The sequence below is a fragment of the Cyrtonyx montezumae genome, unplaced genomic scaffold (assembly GCF_038088225.1).
Source record: "Cyrtonyx montezumae isolate F1298 unplaced genomic scaffold, pur_monq_1.0 scaffold_8, whole genome shotgun sequence".
NCBI lineage: Eukaryota > Metazoa > Chordata > Aves > Galliformes > Odontophoridae > Cyrtonyx > Cyrtonyx montezumae.
In genome coordinates, this window is record NW_027072089.1 from 47,742,051 (window position 1) to 47,762,310 (window position 20,260).

At 37.3% G+C, this 20,260-nt stretch overlaps 1 protein-coding gene across 8 annotated transcripts in view; it reads left to right on the top strand.

Annotated features, from left to right (window-relative positions):
• Positions 1 to 20,260, top strand: part of PTPRM (protein tyrosine phosphatase receptor type M) — a 449,220-nt gene that overhangs the window by 252,117 nt on the left and 176,843 nt on the right. For all 8 annotated transcript variants that reach the window (XM_065752038.1, XM_065752030.1, XM_065752031.1 and 5 more), the window contains exons 12-13: positions 18,190 to 18,463; positions 19,584 to 19,620. In XM_065752038.1, coding sequence (XP_065608110.1) covers positions 18,190 to 18,463; positions 19,584 to 19,620 — 311 coding nt within the window. The remainder of the gene's footprint in view (positions 1 to 18,189; positions 18,464 to 19,583; positions 19,621 to 20,260) is intronic.

Sequence of the window (20,260 nt, forward strand, 5' to 3'; positions counted from 1 at the left end):
GAAGTGACACAATGACATACTGCTTGTTTTGTTTATATGTGTCACATATAAATATAGCACGCTGTAAACCATTTGGCAGTAAAAGTAGATCCTGCAGCATTGAATTGGAATGCTTTACAGAGAATAGTGAATAGCCTTCAGGATTCATCTCCTGCAAATAGGATGAAATGCAAAGTTTTGCTTTTATGAGCTAATAACAACGATATATTCTGCAAGATGGAGGCTCACTTTTGGAAATAACAGGAGAAAAAAGTGGTTTAATAGCTTGTGGTGTGACTGTGAGTCATCAAAATGTGGCATGGCTGTGAAATTGGCAAATAGAGTGCACACAGCAGGTGGGCTTCCCTGCAAAGGTGACAGTCTATAAATGCCATTATAGAAGACACTGGCAGGGGCTCATAAACTGCTGTGCATTTCTCTGATCTGCAAATACTGATTTTTAATAGCACCAGAGCCGCGGCGTGTTATGGCATGAATGATCAGGGAGCTGGCAAACTTGTGTTACATGTGGGGTGAGTGAGAGAGCTAGACTTATTTTGGCCAGACAGATAATATGAACAGAAAATATGGTTATTTTCCAAAGCATGTTAGAGGAATAACCTTCAGAGCAAGTAAAGAACTATTTCAGTTAAGAGAAGATGTAAATAAACATGTGCATGGCTTGAATTAAATCCCATAGTGAACTGAAACTCTGGAACAGATATGGACAAAAATGTCAGGAAGGTGAGGCTAGACAACTTGAAATAAATGATTATATGATGCAGTATTTTGTGAAAGTCAGTCACATGGCACTGTGATGCCAAAACTCTCCTTTTCATTTTTCTCTCCTTGTCATCCTCTCACTAGACAGCACAAGCCTTGTTAAGAGGGTCACACGCTATCTTCATCAGAGAGCTGTAAGTCAGCTTTTTTATACAATTCAGGTTACAACACAGAAAGAACCTATACCATTTAAGTTGAGTTCTCTTACAATGGTGTATCTTCATACTGCAGTTGACCTTAGGATTTTTTTCTTCTGGTATTGTTTTTTGTGAGGAAATTTGTATGAGCACTTTATTCTCTAGCAAACTCTCGAAGACTGCTTTAGAAGAAGTTCTGTTACTGATACAAAATGCATGGGAGGAGGACTGTGGTTTACAGGGCAAAGTCATTAGAAGGATTTCCTAACTCTTGGTATTTGATTGAACTGTTCTGTGAGGTTTGTTTTACAATATTAAGTAGTGTTAAAAGAGACCAAAGAGTAAAGAGGAATGCTACTCAGAAAGGGAAAGAAAAGCTATCAAAGTGCTTGGAGATGAACAGACATTTCCCATACTAGATGGTAAAAGATTATTCATTTTCCTAAAGATTTTCATGACAACTTTCCTTTTGCTACAGTGTTCATTTAAGCAAGAAAGGAAATCACCGGCATTTGCAACAAGCATCATGTCTTTAAAGCATTGCTAAGTAAAAGCTAATCTGCTCAAGTGGATTACGTTAAATGACATGAAAAACAAAATCACTTACTGGGCTGTACAACTGAAAGCAGCAACTGTTCAGACAGCAGCGATATAAATGCCTCAGCCTGAAACAGTCTCAGAGAAGAGTAGGTTTGATGTCTGAGGCATTATAAAAATGTGGAATCTGGGGAGAAATTGCCACAGGGAAATAAGATGAGGGTGAATGAATTGTGTTCTCACATCTAGATCAGGAGCTGTTTTCAAGATTAGCCTCATGAGGTAGTAGAAGCACAAGGCCAGAATCTCATCTGTATTTAACAGCTGTTCTAAGCCTAAACTGTGCAGAAGCTTTTATCTATGGCCAATTTTCCTGTGAGAAGAGCTGTACAGTGTCAAGCTGCCAGCATTTCTATGCTGCCTAATCCTACCAGAATCAGTCCCAGTGCAGGAAGAAGGAGTTACACCTTCACTGACAGAAGAGAAGGTCAGCCATGTATTTATACACAAGTCCTGAGAAACTGGGGACAATGCCACAGAAGCTGACTGGTTTTCTCTATCTGCCTGCACCATTCTGCACCACTGATTAAAGTGCCCTGCAGAGCTTTTCTGTAGAGAAGAAAGGATGAAAATCAACACAGACAGTAATCTCCATTTCCAAATTCCTGGACCAGGACCCACTGCATTAAAGTTGTGTAAAGAGATGATAGCAGTGAGAGAAGAGAATTCTGTTGTAGTTATTTTTGCTATGGTCATTTCTCCCATAGCAGAGTTGTCAAGAGTACATGTGTCTATGCCCAGGGTTGCCTAAGTGATACCACTGGGCTTCTGAGTTGTAGTTTGAAGCATATGCATATGCTGCTTTCCAGTGAGTCTACTGTGAAAGCATAGCAAATGGAAGAAGGAGAGAATGGACAAATGAGACATCTTAAACCACCACAGCAAAGCTATTTGAGCCGGGCTCTCAGTGCTCCATGTTGTATCCCCTGGTTGAATAGATGAGAAACTTTATCTGCACTATGAGTGCTTTAATGAGCAGTAAACAGTTTTCAGGCGTTGAATCTAAAAACATGTTGCAATTGGCTTGTGTATTCATTTAGCTGTCTCAGCAAATGCTTCTTTCCTGTGCTGCACATAAGCCAGCAGGTTACAGAGCATCCTTGAAGAAAGGAGAAAGTAAGTGTTCTTCTTCAACTTAAAAACTACTCATTTTAATACATTTATTTGCTTTAACCCCCAGCCCAATTCAGTAGTAGATTTATAGTGTATAGCTTTGTGGAATATAAAAAGTTATTGCTGCTTTCATGTTAATATTGTGTCATAGATCCGTTAGTAGATGATCTCCTGTTCTAAATACTAATTCTTCATTTCTGCATAGTACCCAAGCTTCTTGCTCAATTTGTATGAGAGTATTATTTTGCATTCATAAGTGAGAGCTATGCAAGTCCCTATAGTTACACTCATGAATGTTGTTAGATTTCAGTGTCCACAGCTCTTATATGTTCTCCAGGGCATAAGCATGGCATGCTGGGAGTTGGTGTCTTAATGGGAAATATTGAAATAGAGTATTGCTTCCTTGTAGTCCATTTTTCTTAGCAGAAATTATTTTTTGAACTTGTGAACCCCTGAAGATATTGCATAGGGTGTATAAATCCTTATACTGTGATTTTACATCTATAAACCATACATTTGTTTTTCTTGGCTTTTGCAAACTGTACAGCTCTAGGAATTTGCAAAAAACAGATAGAAAATCATGGCTCTGGATGCAGCATTGTATATAATAAACACAAACTGGGAGTTGAGCACAGAGGAAAGAGCAGTAGTGTACCATTTCTGTATGGGTGTAGAAGTAAGGAAATCTTTCTGTTCTTTAAGATAACCACTTAAATTTTCAGAAGTTATTTTTATTGTTCTTACACCTTATTTTTGCATTGGTATTGATTTTCTTGAGGGCTGTTCAGGAAAAAAGCATAATAAAGTATTTCCTTTAAAAAATAAATAAATCGTGAATTGCAAAATTTAGTCAAAAGGACTTAAGATATTGATCACACATGGTTTTAAAGAGCTAGTAATACCCTTAATAGGTAGATATATTCTAATGTGTGTTTTCTTAGGAATCCAAATGAACTGGTCATTTAGACCATGGTAGATCTATTCTGTATCTAACTTGTGAAGACTGGCACATAGCATTCTATCATATACAATGAGAAAAAAGAACTAGCTTGTTTCCTCTTTTCACCCAGACTTTCAGAGCAAGAACGAACGAGGTAGAGCCTGATGTCTCAAGCTGAAGGTGTGTTGTAATGAACTTTTCCGTTCTAGTCAGAAGCAAACCTACAGTTTGCAAGCTACAGTGTGCTATCCTTGAGCATTAGGGAGCCAGGCATAGTCTTTCAGAAATGCTACTACTGATTTTGCTGAGATGGGCTGCATGATGTCCCTGGTAGCTGCATATTTGTTTGTCTGCATGCAGACACCAAGAATTTCATTTGCTTTTTCCTAACAGCATTGTGCATCAATACTTTCACCATGACAGATTGAAAAGAAAGGATCAGTTAGCTCTGCTATGGCTTTCAGTTCTGAATATTTCCTTCAAATCCATTCTAAATTCATTCTTTCTTAGACTAAACAATTTTAGACAGTTTTGTTTTCTTTCATTTCTTTTAATCTCTGACAAGACTTTACTCCTTATTCCATGCTTTCCAGTTGTTTTATAAATTGGCCTTGGCAACCTGAAAACTGGTTAAATAGTGTAATATTGGCTTATAAAAGCATCTTGCTTGCTGTTCCAAGATACTTTTCTCTCCTTGTATTTATGAACTTAACCATTTTCCTGTGTTCTTTTTAAAAAGAAATTAAGCAAAAGAGCAGAAAGCTGATTAAGAAGCTTTGAAATGGTTGTTGGATTGTTGCAAGTATCATAAATGTAAACTCACTGAAAGCATGCATTTTGGCCTGGCACCAAAGTATATTGTCACAGTCTCAGCAAAATTCAGTGAAACTGAAAACACCATTAAAAAATCAAACCTTCAAGCATTCGATTCTTCAGATAGTGCAAATCTTATTTTATGATAGAATGGCACATTTTAGCCTGCAGTAATAGATAAGCTTTCTCAGTCCTTACAATTCACTACTAAATGCAGGATTTCAAGGTCATACTATTTGGTTTGGAGTAACTTTGGCTCACAGTTGTGTTTCCTTACAATCTGGTCATATTCTATTAAATCTTCAGTAATTCAACTCATCCAGGTAAATTGAACAGAACAGTAACACATTATTAGTACTCTTAATTTATGTTCCACTGCTGGTGTATTCTGTAAAAACCTTGGCTTTGTGAGATGGCAAACCCACATCTGCAACAGCTTGGCACTGGGAAAGAGCCAATCTGATTGAATCAAAGACATTCAGAATCAACTGTTGGTTATTATCTATTTTTGTACCATGTTAAGGTGACACTTTTGTATGGTGTGCATAATACCTAACCTTTAATTATAACTGCTATGTCCTTATGCTTGTTACAAATTTCTAATTACTAAATTGCAATGACATCAAAGAAAAAAAGTGCTCAGATAAAGAAATCCTTAAATTAGTTAGTCAAAAAAAAAAAATCAGCAGAAAATATCTTTCATCCTGACCTAATTTACTTGAAATTCTGTGCCTGATGTGAAGATTAATAACAGGTGGCCTTTTAGGGAGTACTCAGCTTGAGTCTAATATTCTAGTTGTTCTGTTATTATCCCAACCCTCTATAACTAAAGGATTTTTTAGCCCTGCTCTTTGTTCACAAAATGGGACTGTAATTGAGTTCATATTTCTCACCCAACCTTTCAGCTGTAATTAATATTTTATTATATCAGATTTTATCACTAAATAGCCTAGCAGCAGGGTATTGAGCCACACACAAGCTCTCACACATGCGTACGCACACAAAAGCGATAGTGACTTATTGATGCCAAGTGAGTGCCTTGTAATGAGTTATGGTTGAGAGAATACAAAATACATTCATGGTACCCAGCTAATATTCCAAAGCAATTTAGGACTGATCTTATCTCGATCAAACCAAGACAAAGAGAATTAAAGTTACAAGAGTGAAATATTCAACATCGTGCATCTATTTATTATATCAAATGCATAGCATCTAACAAAAATAGTCTGTGCAAGAGCAGGTGATATCTGTTTTCATTATTATTTTTATGAACAACATAAGACAAGAGTGTCCAACCTTTTGGCTTGCTGGGGTCACACTGAGTGAAAAGGAACTGTCTTAGGGCCTCATATTCGTAAGTTGATCCGAAAGTAATCCCTCCTATTCATTTACATGGAAACTACAACAGATACAATGAGCACAGTAACATTGTTTGACAGAGAAATTCTCAGCTACAGAACACTATTTTTCAGCATAGTCTCTAACATTAGCTATGCATTTTTGTCAGTGATTAGCAAGAGCCTGCATACCTTGTTCATCAAAACCTGTGCCAGTGGAGGTGATCCACTGTTGTCATTGCCACTGCTGAAATGTACCACCCACCATCTCACTGTGCTCACAACCACTGATTGGTCTCTATAAATGTTCAGAAAGTACCAATGAATGTCAGTAGGTGCAATTTTTTCCACGTGGAAGAATTCGGTGACATCCGTCTGCTTCTTGTGCACTTCCATATCAGATACCATTCTATCAGACTGCCCCTCTGCTACCGTCTGTCACACAGTTACAAAATATAATGGAATATTGTTGGAAATAGAACCACAGAATCATAGAATTGTTCACTTTGGAAAAAAATCCTCAAGATCAAGTAAAACCTCACCCTAAACATACTACCCTAACTGACAACCCACTGCTAAATCATGTCCCTGAGCGCTACATCCAAATGGACTTTAAACACATTCAGGGATGGTGACTCAACCACCTCCCTGGGAAGCCTATTCCAGTGCTTAACAACCCTTTCTGTAAAGATGTTTTTCCTTACATCCAACCTAAACCTCCTCTGGAGCAACTTGAGACCATTTCCCTTATCCTGTCATCTGTCACCAGTGAGAAGAGACCAACCTTACTCACACTGTAGTCATCTTTCAGGTATTTGTAGAGGGCAATAAGGTCCCCCCCTCAGCCTCCTCCTCCCCAAACTAAACAGCCCCAATTCCTTCAGTTGCTCCTCATAGGGCATATTTTCCAAGGCCTTCACAAGCCTTGTTTCCCTTCTTTGGATCTGCTCCAGCACCTCAGTGTCATTTCTGTGCTGAGGTGCCCATAACTGAACACAGTGCTAGAGGTAGGGCCTCACCAGTGCTGAGTACAGGGGCACGATTAGTTAGTCCTGCGCACCACACCACTCCTGATACAGGCCAGGATGCCATCGGCCTTCTTGGCCACCTGAGCACACTACTGGCTCATATTCAGCTGAGTATCCATCAGTATACTAAGGTCCCTTTCCGTCAGGCAGCTTTTTCAGCCACTCTTCCCCAAGCCTGTAGGGTTGTCTGGGGTTGTGACTGAAATGCAGGACCTGACACTTGGCTTTATTGAAACTCATACAGATCCAGTCTGTATAGGTCAAAGGTTCAACCTCTACTGCCATACCACCAGCATCCACCTCTGATGTTGTAGGACAAAATCATAAGATAGGAGGCATTACTTTTGGAGCAGCCCTCATAAAATATATAGTATAGTTAATGTAAATAAGTAATAAAACATTATAGTTTTTCATATTTTTTATTAAATCATAAAAAGGAGAGCAAAAAAAACCCATAAAACTAATGGGATACATGACCTTCTTTTTGTGACATTAATGCAGTGCCCTGGTTTGATGGCTGTGGTTGCAGTTCTTAGTGAGTTCTCCAGGAGTTCATCAGTTTTTTGCTGAAATTTTGCCCTTCCTGTGCTTCATTATTGAAGACAGTTGTTCACGAATGTACGTACTGCCAGAAACTGATAACATGAATAAGACATGACTGTGAAGTTTGGGTATTTCTCTCTGCTTAAGATAGGACTTATAGGAGTCCAGTAGAGCGACATGAACAGATTTTTGAGTTGAGTATCTAATTGAAACTATATACATTCTTTTTGAAAATTTGCCTATAGTATATCTATGTTGACTGAAAATAGAGTTGCAAATATACAAAAAAAAGATTTTTTTTTTGCAATCTTGAAGCCTGTTCCCAAATTCCTTTATCATAAGAGAAAGCATGGCTGCATGTTTTTTTGTTTTTCACAGCACTGTGTTTAGCCAATGTTATCAAAATGCATAAACCTATCTGCCATAACTTGAGTTGGCACTGCACTGCACCCTCCCCATGTCCTGATTTCATTCCACGTGGGTTCAGTAGCACACTGATGTTTGGTCAGTGCTGAGTGACAGTTGCAGGGTGGCACAGGGGACTGAGCAGGCTGTAGCAGTGCTAAGCTGCATGTGACAGTGGGCCTCGGGTTAGACATACTTGGTTTAGGCCATATTCCTTTTGTTCTAAGGGTTACATAGTGTTCTCAGAGGTTTGCTAATCAGAAATACCTCCGTGGCATGATAGATGTAAAAATCTGAGCATCCAAGTTGGTGTGCTATTTGTTCATTAAACTGGAATAAGAAAAAGTGCATTCTTCAGACTGAGACTTTTTTGTTACTCTAAACTAGTCCCATAGAAAATGTTTTTGATACATGTTTTGATAGGTGGAGGCAATCTTACCCTATTAAAAATTGTAAACAAGTTGGGAGATAGATGTTTCCTAAAACTTAATAAATATGTTGATCAGTCATTTCCACTATAAAAACCTCCCACACAATCTGGGAGTTTCTATTCCAGGCAGGATTTTATAGGAACTCCCCTCCCCTTTGCCTTCTCTGTCTCCTTTTTTCCATCTGCATCTCTTCCTCTCACCTCTCTCCCTCTTACCTTCCTATTCCAGATAGGTGATTGCTGAAAAAATACTCTCATTCAGATACAGTTTGTTTGCAGGACAGCATGGAAGGTACACTGTGCTTGAAATAGTTTCTCTGATATCATAAGTAACCTCTCAAAATACACTCTTAAAATATATCTTTGCAACAAGTTTTTTTGTTGGTTTTTTTTTTTTTCATTTGTTTGTATACAGTGAAGTAGCCCAGATTCTGACTTCTTCCCCGAGAGAGAGCTCTGATGTGGAGGAAAAGCAGCTATGTCTCTTCAGACAGTGAGGAGAGGGGATGACTGTGTGGTGCTAGTTACTATAAATGGGAGTCTTATTCCTGCAGGAAGGATGACCTAGAAGATGCCGCAGTGGGGCATGATGCAGATTGAGACCAAAGTTGATTTCTGGTTTGGGCAGTCGTGGAAAGTGTCGTGCTAAACAGTTGTGTGTACAGCTTGTTGTCTGCAGAGTGTAACTCATTTTTCAGACATCCCTTTCATGATGCCCACCAGAAGATCTCAGAAGTGTGACTGAAATTTTTGGTGGCATTATTATCCTCACCATTCCTTCCTGGTTTTCATTCATTTTAAATACATGTTATGAACAGGCTGCAAAAGAGGTAGGAAGTGTCTCCATTTTCTAATGCTCTGCAATAGTGTTGGTCTCAAAGCCCTGGAGAATCCAAAGCCTTAGGTTAATTTAGTTATGACCAGCATCATTTAAGTAAGTGATGCTGCTGGGCTTTAAATTAAGAGCATTAAGCCTGGTGGAGTGAGATCAATAGTATCTGCTGTCTAAAGGGACTAAGCCCTTATGCTGAGTAGGAATAAAACCTGCTCACTGGTAAAATGGAGTGCTCCTTGGTTTATGTGTGCTACATAATTTACCCAATATAAGAATGACGCCAAAGAAAACAAGGCCTATGTCTTACGCTGTTCTCCTGTCTGTATGTTTTTTCCTTCCTCATCAATTCTGGATCTCTTGTCAGTTTTCAAGCACATTTGAAAAAACACTGTGAATGTTTGTACACATACATAGTACACATTGTGTACTACGTTTCTACCACTTTAGGAGATCAAATAGTACAGAAATTACCATCCATGCTGATTACTATCCATGGATAGGCTTTGTTACAGTGTGAAATGATTAGTCCTGTTCATTTGGTCCATCACTAGAGTGCTGCAATTCAAATACCAGCAAGTCTATGCATAGCCCAGGAGCAGCCACAGCATGTGTTGCCTCTTTTCCAGCCAATATTTGGGAGATAATGAAAGGAACTGAGCATATTGAGGGTGGGAGGTGGGTATCACAGGCAACATGTGGAATACAGATGGGATTATGGCATGTTCTTGGGCAAAGATACTCAAGTTGACACTTGCAGTCTCATAGTCTATTTATAGAACTTTTAAGACATCAGTGGAGAAGTTTTATATTGCCAAAAATAATGTAGTGACATATGTGCCTTTTAGAAAGACTATAATCTTGCGTATACTGGAGTTATTTATGGGGGAAGCCAAGTATCAATAGGTAGAACAGTTCATAAAATACTCAGTAGATCATCATGAGTGTAAATAGAAAGTTTGCTGAAAGTTTGTCTGTATTAGATTGGGTTCATTTTTATTTTAACTTTCCTCCTTATTCATTCATTTCTTGTTTATTAATGGTGATGGTACATCTCAAGCTATTTCCAGTGTATTCCATTCTTTTCCTTTTTGCTTTCTTCTTTCTCTACATTCCTGCATAGAGCCATGTGTATTCGTCCATACTCTTACATGTTCCAGTTTGCTCAGTTTTGCTTCCTATTTTTGCACACACAATTACCTACCCGTAAGCTAAAACTGTTGAAATGTGTCCTCATAGCCACTTCATTCTAAACAAAAAACACATCCAGGCACCTTTATTAGCTTTTCACTTGCAGTCTGTACATAGTAGCTCGATCTCGTTGATATAGTATGGAGCACATTCAGGGAGATCTGTGATCAGAGATGTCTTCTGCTCATCTAGCAAATACACCATTAATGCCTGAGAGAATTTATGAATATAGAGCCAGATGTTCTCTTGCCTTGTATCAGTTATACCTGTACAAAATTACACAGAACCATAGAATCATTTGAATTGCAGGGGACCTGTAAAGGTCATCCAGTTCAACTGCCCTGCAATGAAAGAGATACCTACAGGTAAATCAGATTGCCCAGAGCCTCATTCAGCCTGACCTCTGACCTCTAGTGTCTCCAGGAACAGGGCATCTGCTACCTCTCTGGGCAGCATGTTCCAGTGCCAAGTTATGTGAAGAAATACCATTACAAGTAGGTTTAATTTTATTGTCATTTTGCACTCACTTTGTTCTGTTCAGGACCACATAAACTGTGCGAAATTATATTTTCCTGACATTTGAGAGTTTGAAGAATAAGCAACCAAATTCATAAATCCATGTTAAGCGTGGAGAGCACAAGTCACAGAGAGGATGTAAGTATATTTTTTATCCTGTTTTTTCTTTTAGCCTGCAGAGGTTTTGAACATTTTTTTTCAGCACAAGAAATAATAAGGAGAAAAAAGACGTTTATCTTCACAGTGTCAAAGGGCAGTAAATACTTATCCTTAAAGCAAAAAAAAAAAACCAAAAAAAAAAACAATGGTGCAATTATGTTGTTATTTCAAAGTACGGGAGAGCTGCTAATACATTGTCAATTATCGAACTGGCCATAGCAGGACATAGTAGTAGGTAGCCCTATGGAGAACAATAAGGAAATTACTTCAGAATTAAGAAATGCCAAGTGCAGAAAGGCATGTAGCAATTGTGGAGGTATAGTTGCATCCTTGTCATCCTTCCTAATTCTAATGAATTTTTTAATGCTTGTATAGCAGTATGATAATATCACTTCCAAATAAGTCCTAATTGAGCACTAGCATTTAAGTAGTCAATAATAATTAAACACATGGCTCTATACCTGAGGGGGAGGGGAAGAGAAAGATGGGAAATAAGAAAAAATGATTTTTCATCAATATTTATCTAGGATTTAGGGGTGTTAGGAGGGCTAAGAATGATTCTTCTTCCCTACCAGTCAGTGAGTCTGCATTACAGCAAAGCAGTCTCTTGCGCCACGGTTATTTTGGACGTTTTGTCTAACCACCACTTACCTGCGTAGATCAAATGGTTCTTATCGTTGTTCTAATAGTTTACTAATACTTGTTCTGAAAAAGGATTGTTTAGCATATATGTTGTGTATACTGATTTTGCAAAGGATGAACTGAAGAAAATTGAAAACTACCGTCCATCATCAGCACACTATATGTTGTGAGATGGAACTCAGACTAACTACTATTTCTTAAATGTCTACAATCAAAAAAAAGTATTGCAAACTAACTTCCTTATTTTTTTTCTGTCTTTCCTTCTCTCTTTGATTTATTTTCCAACAACTCAAACCTGTACTTTCAGTCATTTATGATAACTAAATCTAAATGCACTGGCACAGACTGCCCAGAGAGGTTGTGGAGTCCCCTTCTCTGGAGATGTTCAAGACCTGCGTGGACCCCTAGACGTGTGCAACCTGGTCTAGGGAGCTGCTGTGGCAGGGAGGTTGGACTAGCTGATCTCTAGAGGTCTCTTCCAACCCCTACAATTCTGTGATTCTGTGAAATCATAAACTCACAAAACTTTTGTGAATGGTACATGATTGTCTAACATTACAGGACTGAAGATTTGCTGGACATTTTCTGAAATGGTGAATCTGTATACTAAGAATTAAGGAAATAAATGAAGTAGACTTTGTTATCAGAATTAGGTAGCACCCATCTGGCCCTGGAAGGTAGAAGGACCATGTGTCATTTTCCCGTATTTATAACTTACAGATTTTCTTCTAAGAATTTTTGGAGTCCATGCTCATACATCTCTATTGAATCCTAGAAAGTCCAATTCACAAAAGAGATTTTTTTCTGTGTTTGGGAGAGACATTTCAATTCATGGTGATCTCATAGTGACCAACTCTTTACCACTTTCAGAGCACATTAGACTGCTGCAATTAAAATATCATGTAGTAAGATTTTCATTCTCCAGGGAATTTAATGCATTGTCATATACTCCTCTAGTGACTGTCCTTGGAGGAAAGAACAAGCAAAATATCTTTACCTTGTAGTGACATAATAATCCCCACAGGAGACCTGTCATGATTTCCTTTATATATGTACAGCAGTGCTAATGAGAGATTTGCTTAGATATATTTTTTCCAGAAAATTCCCTTTGTAAATTTTGACTTTTCAGTCTTTGAAACTGTCCATGTGAAAGAGTTGGGCAGTCACAAAGAAGCTTAGGAGTTTCACATTAAAAACTAGACACCATTCCCAAGTGGACTTGGGTCTATGAAGATAAAGCTTTATTGCAACACCTGAGAGTTTACATTTGGCCATATCCCTGGAGGCTGAACCTAAGCTGTCTTATCTCCTCCTTTTCAGCTGTTTAGGTATTTCTGTTCTGATTGATCTGAGAAATAGGGCTCCTTGCATGACAATGGAGGTGCTGTTTAACATTAGTCCCTCTTGTGTTCACTTGAAATCTGATGCAGAAAGTTTTGTGTCTCTCTTAAATATGAGACTTTTCCCATGGGCTGGAAACTTCAGTTGCTAGTAATAGTGCTTCTTGAGAATGAAGAGAGACATTGCCTTGGAGAAGCTAACCAGACTTATCTCTTGATTTACAAAGTCAGAAAATAACATCAGTCATCATCAGAACAAAATGAATTCTTTCAAGTTTTGACAACTAACTAGCACATGTTCTCAGTCCCTTTCCTACACCCTGGAAGCATCAACTGTCCTGCAGACTTAGAAACCTTCTGAAGATTGTAGAAGTTTTATTTGTCTAAAACCTCATGACTTGGAATAATAATGCAAGCTACAAGGGCTGCTCCAAAAGTAATACCTCCTATTTTATTATGTTGACCCATGATGTCAAACGTGAAATGTTGGCAGATAGATATGGCAGTAGAGATTGAACCTGCCTGCCTGAAGGCAGACTTCACTTTCAAAAATGAAAAATAATGCAAAATAATAAATAAATGTTTAAAAATTTAGCCTCATGGAGATTGCCTCACATCTGATGTTTGGACTGAAAAAGTCACTCTTCCCAAGTATACAATGCGCTTGTACAATGCTTCTTCAGACTACTCTTATCCTAAGGTCATATTCTTCCTGGGAACAATTATTACTGCATTCAGACGTTTCAAGTTATCAGTGCTAATCCTGAATATAGCACTGGCCCTGACAGGCAGAAAAAACACAGTGGAACACTGTCTGCCTCCCCCTTTGACAAAACATGCAAAATTAACTTTGGCCAGAGGTTCAGTGCTATTGTTCACTTGGTTCACTGGTTTCACATCTATGCTGAAAATGACAGCAGTTGGAGCATGATTTGTTCAGCATATCCTGATGAAGTAGGGTTGGTTACAGGAATAAATAACTGAAATAATAGTTGATAAGTATATTAAGTCATTCTGTTGTTTCAATCTGATGGCATTTTAAGAAAAGCAAACATACAAATTGAGAGATGTAGATCTGTAAAATGTAACAATTATTTATGTTTATGAGACTATGAAGAGACCAATTATAAAGAGAAGAAAACTTGAAATTAGACCAGAGTCTGCAAAACTAGTCCAACAGTTGATAGAGCTGATTGGGACAGTGTTATTGGATCTTAAAAGCTTTTGCAGGCTTTGTACGTTACCTAGGGAAAAAAATATTCAAGGAGAATAGAAAAGAAGGTCTTGAAGAGGTTTCAGTTTTTAACATTTAAACTGGTCCAGAGGGGATAAGAAACCTTTCCACTCAATTTACAGCTGGAAAGCTGAGGCACAAAATTGTTTAATTGTCTAGGATAACACACAAATGTTGTATTAATACTAGTAAATAAATCCAGATAGCCTTAGTCTAGATTCAGGTTGTCGGGACACTTTTCTTCCGTAGTTTTTTTTTTCTTAAACTCCTGATGGCTTCAAAGAATTGCTTCCAGTTAAGTGAAACATCAAGACCAGTTAAGAGAGAAAAAATCGGGCAGCTGTTCAACAATAAAGTAACCACAGTTGTTTTCCCATTGCTTTCAATTTTAAATTACTTTTGGAGGAGTTGCATTTACAGATTCATAAACTTGAACTGATAAATACCTAGATTCTCCACTTTAAGGAATTCTGTTTTAAGAAACTGGAAATCCACTCTTTTACCCAGTAGGCCCTTCTGGGAAATTACTTTGTTTGAATGAGACTTTGATTAAAAAACATGTGATCTACTGCATTCCAGTTATGTGGAGTAATATCAAGATTCAGTATGCAATTAACACCTAGCATTTCATGTATTTAAGAACAGATACATACATACATTTAAATCTTTTGAGTTGGTTCAGTGCCAAATTTTTGCTTCATTTTTCTAATATCTAAATTCTTTTAGCATATTTGATTAATGTGTTAGAATCTCTTCTGTCATGCTTTATTTTTTCAGCTTTGCCTGAAAAAAAAAAAAAAAGTCTGTATATTTAGGAAACATTGAGAGATCATTTTAATTTGAGCAACTCAGTTTCAGTAAATATCTGAGAAGCGTGGTAAGTCTAACTGCTAAACAAAATTACGGTCCTCATTATGTTTAGATCTGTATCTCTGTATAATCATTTGAATTTTGAACCTTTTTGAAAATAAAAATAAAAAGCAGTTCAGAAAATGCATCTTTTTTTTTCTTTTTCCGCACTTTTTGTTCCAACATTTGAAATTTTTAAGTCCTAAGTTTACAGTAATTGCCATGCATTTCTTTTTTGATTGAGCTCTAAGTTTCAGTCAGTATAAAAGTAGATTCTGTATTCAGTTTTCAAAGAATTGGAATTCTATGGTAGAATTGCATAATTAAACCCAAATTACATTTCTTTCCTTCAGAAAGTTCAGTGCTCCTACCAATAGCTGATATACTTTCAACACCTTTCTCTACAGTGTAGATTTTATTTTTTTGGATTGCAGGTAGGAATTCTCTTATACAGAGGTGTGGAAAAGGAATAATACAACTTCAAGTAAGCAGAAAATATGTCTAATACCTCTGAGGAATAACAGAGTTCTGATGCAGCTCTAGCTCAGTTTATTAGGTTTAACCCTTTTCAGCATAGGCAATTGCACAGTTACGCATTCAGGAAAGCCAATTTAACTGTAAGAATTAGTGAAACATTTCGAGTATAATCGTAGTTGATTTAATTTTATAAAATTTGTTAGCAAGATGATCTCATTTATACAAATGTAAAACCTATCATTCATAAAGTTCTTTCAGGATTCCATTGACCCAGGTACTTATAATGCATTAATTTACATCAGTGAAACAACAGTGTGGAAAATGAGCAGCAGATAGGATTTAGTTATTTTCATTAGCACTTGGACTTTGATAAGGGGGAAGAGAAAAGAGCTGCTTGACCTTTTAGTACTTAAATTATTAAAGAGCAAATAGATTTGAGGTCTAGATGCTTGCAAATTTAATTTGTCTTGTAGAGTAAGGATGAAAAGACATCTTGAATTTGAAATTGCTCCAGTCAACTTATCTCTTTCTTTAATGCTTCTGAAGATGAATAGATGTCAGGCATTTAAAATGTAATATACACTGGAGTAGTGCATGCAGTATAACTAATATGAATTTGCAAGAAGGAAAGGAGCATTTTAATGACAGATTTGTTTCTAAAATATCTAAAATCTTTGGCTATAATCACTGAGTGAAAAATGAAAGGAATACTCATTTCAACTGATACTGAAAGAAGTCTTATTACCTCGCCTGGTCTGAGATCCTTCTTATATTCAGTTCTGATGCAAGAAAAAAAGGAGACAATTCTCCTGAGGGCTGACTGCCAAATCCAAAACTTAGTTTACTATCCATGTTTTAGTGAGAACAAGGGATTCTTATCTTTGCTGCGGTATTCGGCAGGTGTGTCAAGTTTCATACCTTGCAAGAGCACGTTTACAACATTCTCTACATTTTTGTTCCCAATACTCCATTTCAATTCTCAAACAGTGTTTACTGTAGATTCACTGTAATTTCATAGCTGGAGGAGTTAACAGTCTTTCTTCAAAGTAGCCTGGAATCACTCTTCTGAGCTACTTTTTGTTCTAAAATTATGTCAGCTGTTGATTTGGATCGCAGACAGGCTGCTGAGAATTGACCTTCACTTACTACTTAGCATGGAATTAATCAACTAATGAAAATCTTTCTGCTAAAAATGTAGACTTCATTTTCCAGGGAATTTACTGACAGTGGTCTTCAAGTGGCCCCTCCAAGTACTTCTTTGTCTCTACGGCTGTGCCTAATTTTACTAAAACATAGTTAGATTTCTGCACGGGCTTCTACTTAGGACTAAAAAATCAAAAATTAGGTATCTTGTTGCAGATTCTTAGATGTGTTACTGTAGACAATAAGAGGCCAGAAAGCAATTCAGTTGACTCGAAATAAGATAACTCCTGGCTGTTCAGGTCTTTAAAGTATGCTGCCTGTACTGACTTTCTCCCTGCTGACTTTAATGGGATTTTAGAGTTGCTTAGACATCAACAGAAAGATACTTAAAGTGTCTTAACTTTAAGGGTCTAATTCAGGCAGAAAAGATAAGCCCTCTGTAGTCCGTACTGACTGCAGAAGCCCAGCATGGCCTGTCCCTGTGCTTTCAGCAGGCTATTGTAAATACAAGGACCTACCAACAGATGGCGGAGTGGGGACAACGTCAGAGGATTGAGTGGCTATTGCCTGTTTAAGGAATATACTCTGCCCAGAGATTGTTGCTTGTTATGAATTAACGCCTTGAAATACTGTAGATTATTAGATGGAGGTGGCGTGCAGAAAAGTAGACACATTGTCTCTTTAACATCTGTTACCCATACTGTCTTGCTTACTTGGATTCAAGATTCCAGAAGACAAATAATGATTAAGAATCACTGGTCCCCAGTGAAGCAATAAACTTGCAAGCAGGTCCTCTTTAGAGACATGGACGTCCCGCTTCTCAAATCTGAAAGCACTGACTCAGACTTTTACAGCAACTGTGAGCGTATAATGATTTTGCTGTTTGCATATGCAGCAGGAATCACAGTTTCTTTGTTCCCGCTGAAATGTCCACTGCACCTTTACAGTGGAGAGGAATGGGCTACTCTCTGTAGGTCCCAGTACAGCAAAGCATGCAACTACTACCTACATTGTTTCGCAGAATGCAGAAACGCTTAAGAACAAGATTATCCCTAAGATGTATTAAAAGTGCTTTGCTGAGTGAAAATAACATCCGTCAAAAAGTACTTCATCCTTATTCAGTTACAGTTGATATACCATGAAAATTTTAAGACTGTAATTTACTTAATGTGTGCATTTATAAATAGTTACAATGTCAACAGTTGAGCAAATACTATTCCCTGTCTCTTTGTAATTTATTTCTTCATTTTTATCTAACTACTCATTTAATTTCATTTAGTCAAGATAAACAGGTTAGAAGATGGTATCTGTAGCTTTACACTTCTTTGAAGAAAATAATACTTAATTCTACATTTTAGTACTAATCAAGGAAGCTTTTACTGTACAAGAGTTCAAACAAGAAAGTGTTCCACGAATTTGCTGAATGAAAAGCTGTGATGTATGTGGCTAATTTTGTTTTTCTAAAACAAAATTAATTTATCTGAAAGCATGAATCTATGCCATAAATTCATATACCTGAATACCAAAATGATGCTTTCTTCCCATTTTGTTTACTTTTTTCAGGCTGGTGGTGGTGGTGTGATTTTTTTCTGTAAATACCAATATGCGACATTAAGGTCTCAGGGAGAATTGACTGCACAAGTATTATAATAACACATTTGTTTTTTGTTTTTTCTTGTTCTTTCCTTTTTATGCTCCTAGTGTCTATCAAATAGTTGTTGAAGAAGAGCGCCCTCGGAGGACCAAAAAGACAACGGAGATCCTGAAGTGTTACCCAGTGCCCATTCATTTCCAGAACGCCTCACTTTTGAATTCCCGGTACTACTTTGCTGCAGAGATTCCGGCCAATGGATTACAAGCTGCTCAACCTTTTACTATTGGTGATAACAAAACCTACAGTGGCTTCTGGAACACTCCTCTTCTTCCTCATAAGAGCTACAGCATCTATTTTCAAGCTGCTAGCAGAGCCAATGGGGTAAGTCTTATGACAGGTGTGGTTTTATATACTGTGTGCAAATAGATAACAACTACCAAGATGCCCAGTGTAATTGCTAATGAGAAAATGAAGTAACTGTGAAATTTAACACAGTGAATTTTAAAAATAACAGTTTTCTTGACACAGTATTGCTTAATGATTAAAGGTTACAGAGAGAGAAGGAGAAAACAGCACAGTTTTGTCAATAGCGAGTAAACAAAGTAGTGCATTGCCATTTTGTCATTATCTAAAAGCTGTCCAATGAGCCTAATTTATTGGCTTTTTGTCTTTTTTGTTTTTGTTTTGCTTTCCTGCCTCAAAGATAAAAGGAGTGCTGTGATTCCTTTTGTTAAATTTAAGCCAAACTTGATTGTGGCTTTTAGCACATCTGTCTTGGCTTGTCCAATCCCATTACCTTAGTTTATAATGTGTTCAACTCCCACTTTCTCATTTGGTTGCCCTGGCTGAATTAGAAATAATCTTTATTCTTTTCCTTTCTGCAATCGGTAAAAGAAAAATAACTAGATGGAACTGGAATGAAAGTGTGTAAAAAGGCCTTCACAGATCATGTTTCATCAGGCTAATTCTTCCTGGAATTGTTTTTCATTTCCTGGACAGACCTACCCAGAGCCCTTCAATTCTTGATAAGCTTTGGCTGTCTGTGCTGACAGCCTGGAAATGTTTTCTGCCAGAAACCATAATGGTACCTCTTTCACACTGCACTGACAGCGGAGAAATGTGAAACGCCATTGATTATTTTTTCTTTCTAAAATTGTCTAGCATGATGCGTCGAACTGTACTTACCTGTAAGAAAAAGAAAGATCTCCCAAGGTCATTAAGTTAGCAAAATGAAAAAGCTGAACACTTCGCTGTGCTTTTGTGAATTGTGCACCTATTTTCTTTGTTTAGAGGAATACTAAATGAAATGTTTATGCGCCGTACATAAGCAGTGTTTGTCCATGCTATGAAAGCACATTGGAGTTCCTTAATAACAAGTTAAATATGCAACAAAGAACACTAAATGAACACTTCTCTCAATACTCTTTAAGAGTAGAAACATGGATGGCTTCCTCTGCTTAGAAACACAGTATGTGACCTTTTTCCTCTTTATTTTACACAGGAAACCAAAATTGACTGCGTCAGGGTAGCCACAAAAGGTATGTTCATATTATGTGATGTATTCTGTAATTCGGACTGCTGACCTTTCCTTCACTTCATCTTCCAGAAGCGTTTTATGTTGCTAAAAGACATCATTAAATCTAGCACAGAATTTTAAAGGATTCATTTGTGTCTCTAGCTGAGATTTAGGAAGTTTGTTTGTTTGTTTGTTCTTAATAATAAATGTGCTACTAATTTCTAGTTCTTTTCTTGACACATTCTCTTAAATATATTCTGGGGGTTTTTATATGATCTCTCAATATTTTGGAAATTCGTATATACATATAATAGATTTGTTAAATTGTCAGTTGCAGTGTGCAGAGTAACTGCATATATATTAGTGAAAAATCACCCCTTCCTCATAAGCAATTATCTTTACTGCTTTACAAAAGAAAATGAGAAATCACGTTCCTCATTTTCGTGGTATAGAACAGCTCTATTTATTGAAACTTCTGCACATCTTACTACTTACTGTTCGTGAGCAAATTGGTATAGTAGAGGCAGTGCCAGCTTTGAGTTTGATCCCCAAACAGGAAGAATAAACATATTGCTGATATATTTCACTTTGAGGACTTGGGACTTATCTGTGATTATCTTTGTTGTCTCATCTTTTTTAGCACCTCTAGCTAGTGCCAGCTT